At 31.3% G+C, this 780-nt stretch overlaps 1 protein-coding gene across 1 annotated transcript in view; it reads right to left on the bottom strand.

Moving 5' to 3' along the window:
- Positions 1-388: 388 nt before the first annotated feature.
- The window catches only part of LOC138859243 (uncharacterized), a 10,446-nt gene continuing 10,054 nt past the window's right edge, over positions 389-780 (bottom strand). The window contains exon 3 of the mRNA XM_070113458.1: positions 389-763. Coding sequence (XP_069969559.1) covers positions 389-763 — 375 coding nt within the window. The remainder of the gene's footprint in view (positions 764-780) is intronic.

The raw sequence follows: 780 nt of genomic DNA, 5'->3' as shown, positions 1-780 counted from the left end.
CGACCATAACGTATAATTGAGAATCAGACAAAGTAAATATACAAGTTATCCATGCATATAACAGACCATTTGCTACTGACGGTATTGTGTAACTTATTATTAAAGTATTTGAAATCATCCTGACTTGTCCAGATGATGGAAGAATTGGGTTGCCTTAATTCATAATGATATTTCTCCAGCCTTAATTGTTCTGTCGACCACTTCATTATCCACTCTGGAATTTTGATAAGCGTTTTAAAATGAAGTATGTACACTGTAATTATATAACAGCAAAGTTGCACGTGTTGATAAGATAATGAAAAGACCCGTTTTTCATACTTTATTAATTGCTGTTTAGTGGTGCGAATGGTTAAATATGCGAAGTACCCACAGTGCCTCTGTAATAAGGTCAGTCACTGGTCTTTTCCTCAATTTTATTCATTTTTAACTTGAATTGACTCATTTTTAACTTGAAGTGACTCATTTTTAACTTGAAGTGACTCATTTTTAACTTGAAGTGACTCATTTTTAACTTGAAGTGACTCATTTTTAGCTTGAATTGACTCATTTTTAACTTGAAGTGACTCATTTTTAACTTGAAGTGACTCATTTTTAACTTGAAGTGACTCATTTTTAACTTGAAGTGACTCATTTTTAACTTGAAGTGACTCATTTTTAACTTGAATTGACTCCTTTTTAACTTGAATTGACTCATTTTTAGCTTGAATTGACTCATTTTTAACTTGAAGTGACTCATTTTTAACTTGAAGTGACTCATTTTTAACTTGAAGTGACACAAGA

The sequence above is a fragment of the Penaeus vannamei genome, chromosome 34 (genome assembly GCF_042767895.1).
Source record: "Penaeus vannamei isolate JL-2024 chromosome 34, ASM4276789v1, whole genome shotgun sequence".
Taxonomy (NCBI): Eukaryota; Metazoa; Arthropoda; class Malacostraca; order Decapoda; family Penaeidae; genus Penaeus; species Penaeus vannamei.
This window is presented reverse-complemented; position numbering and strand designations above follow the sequence as displayed.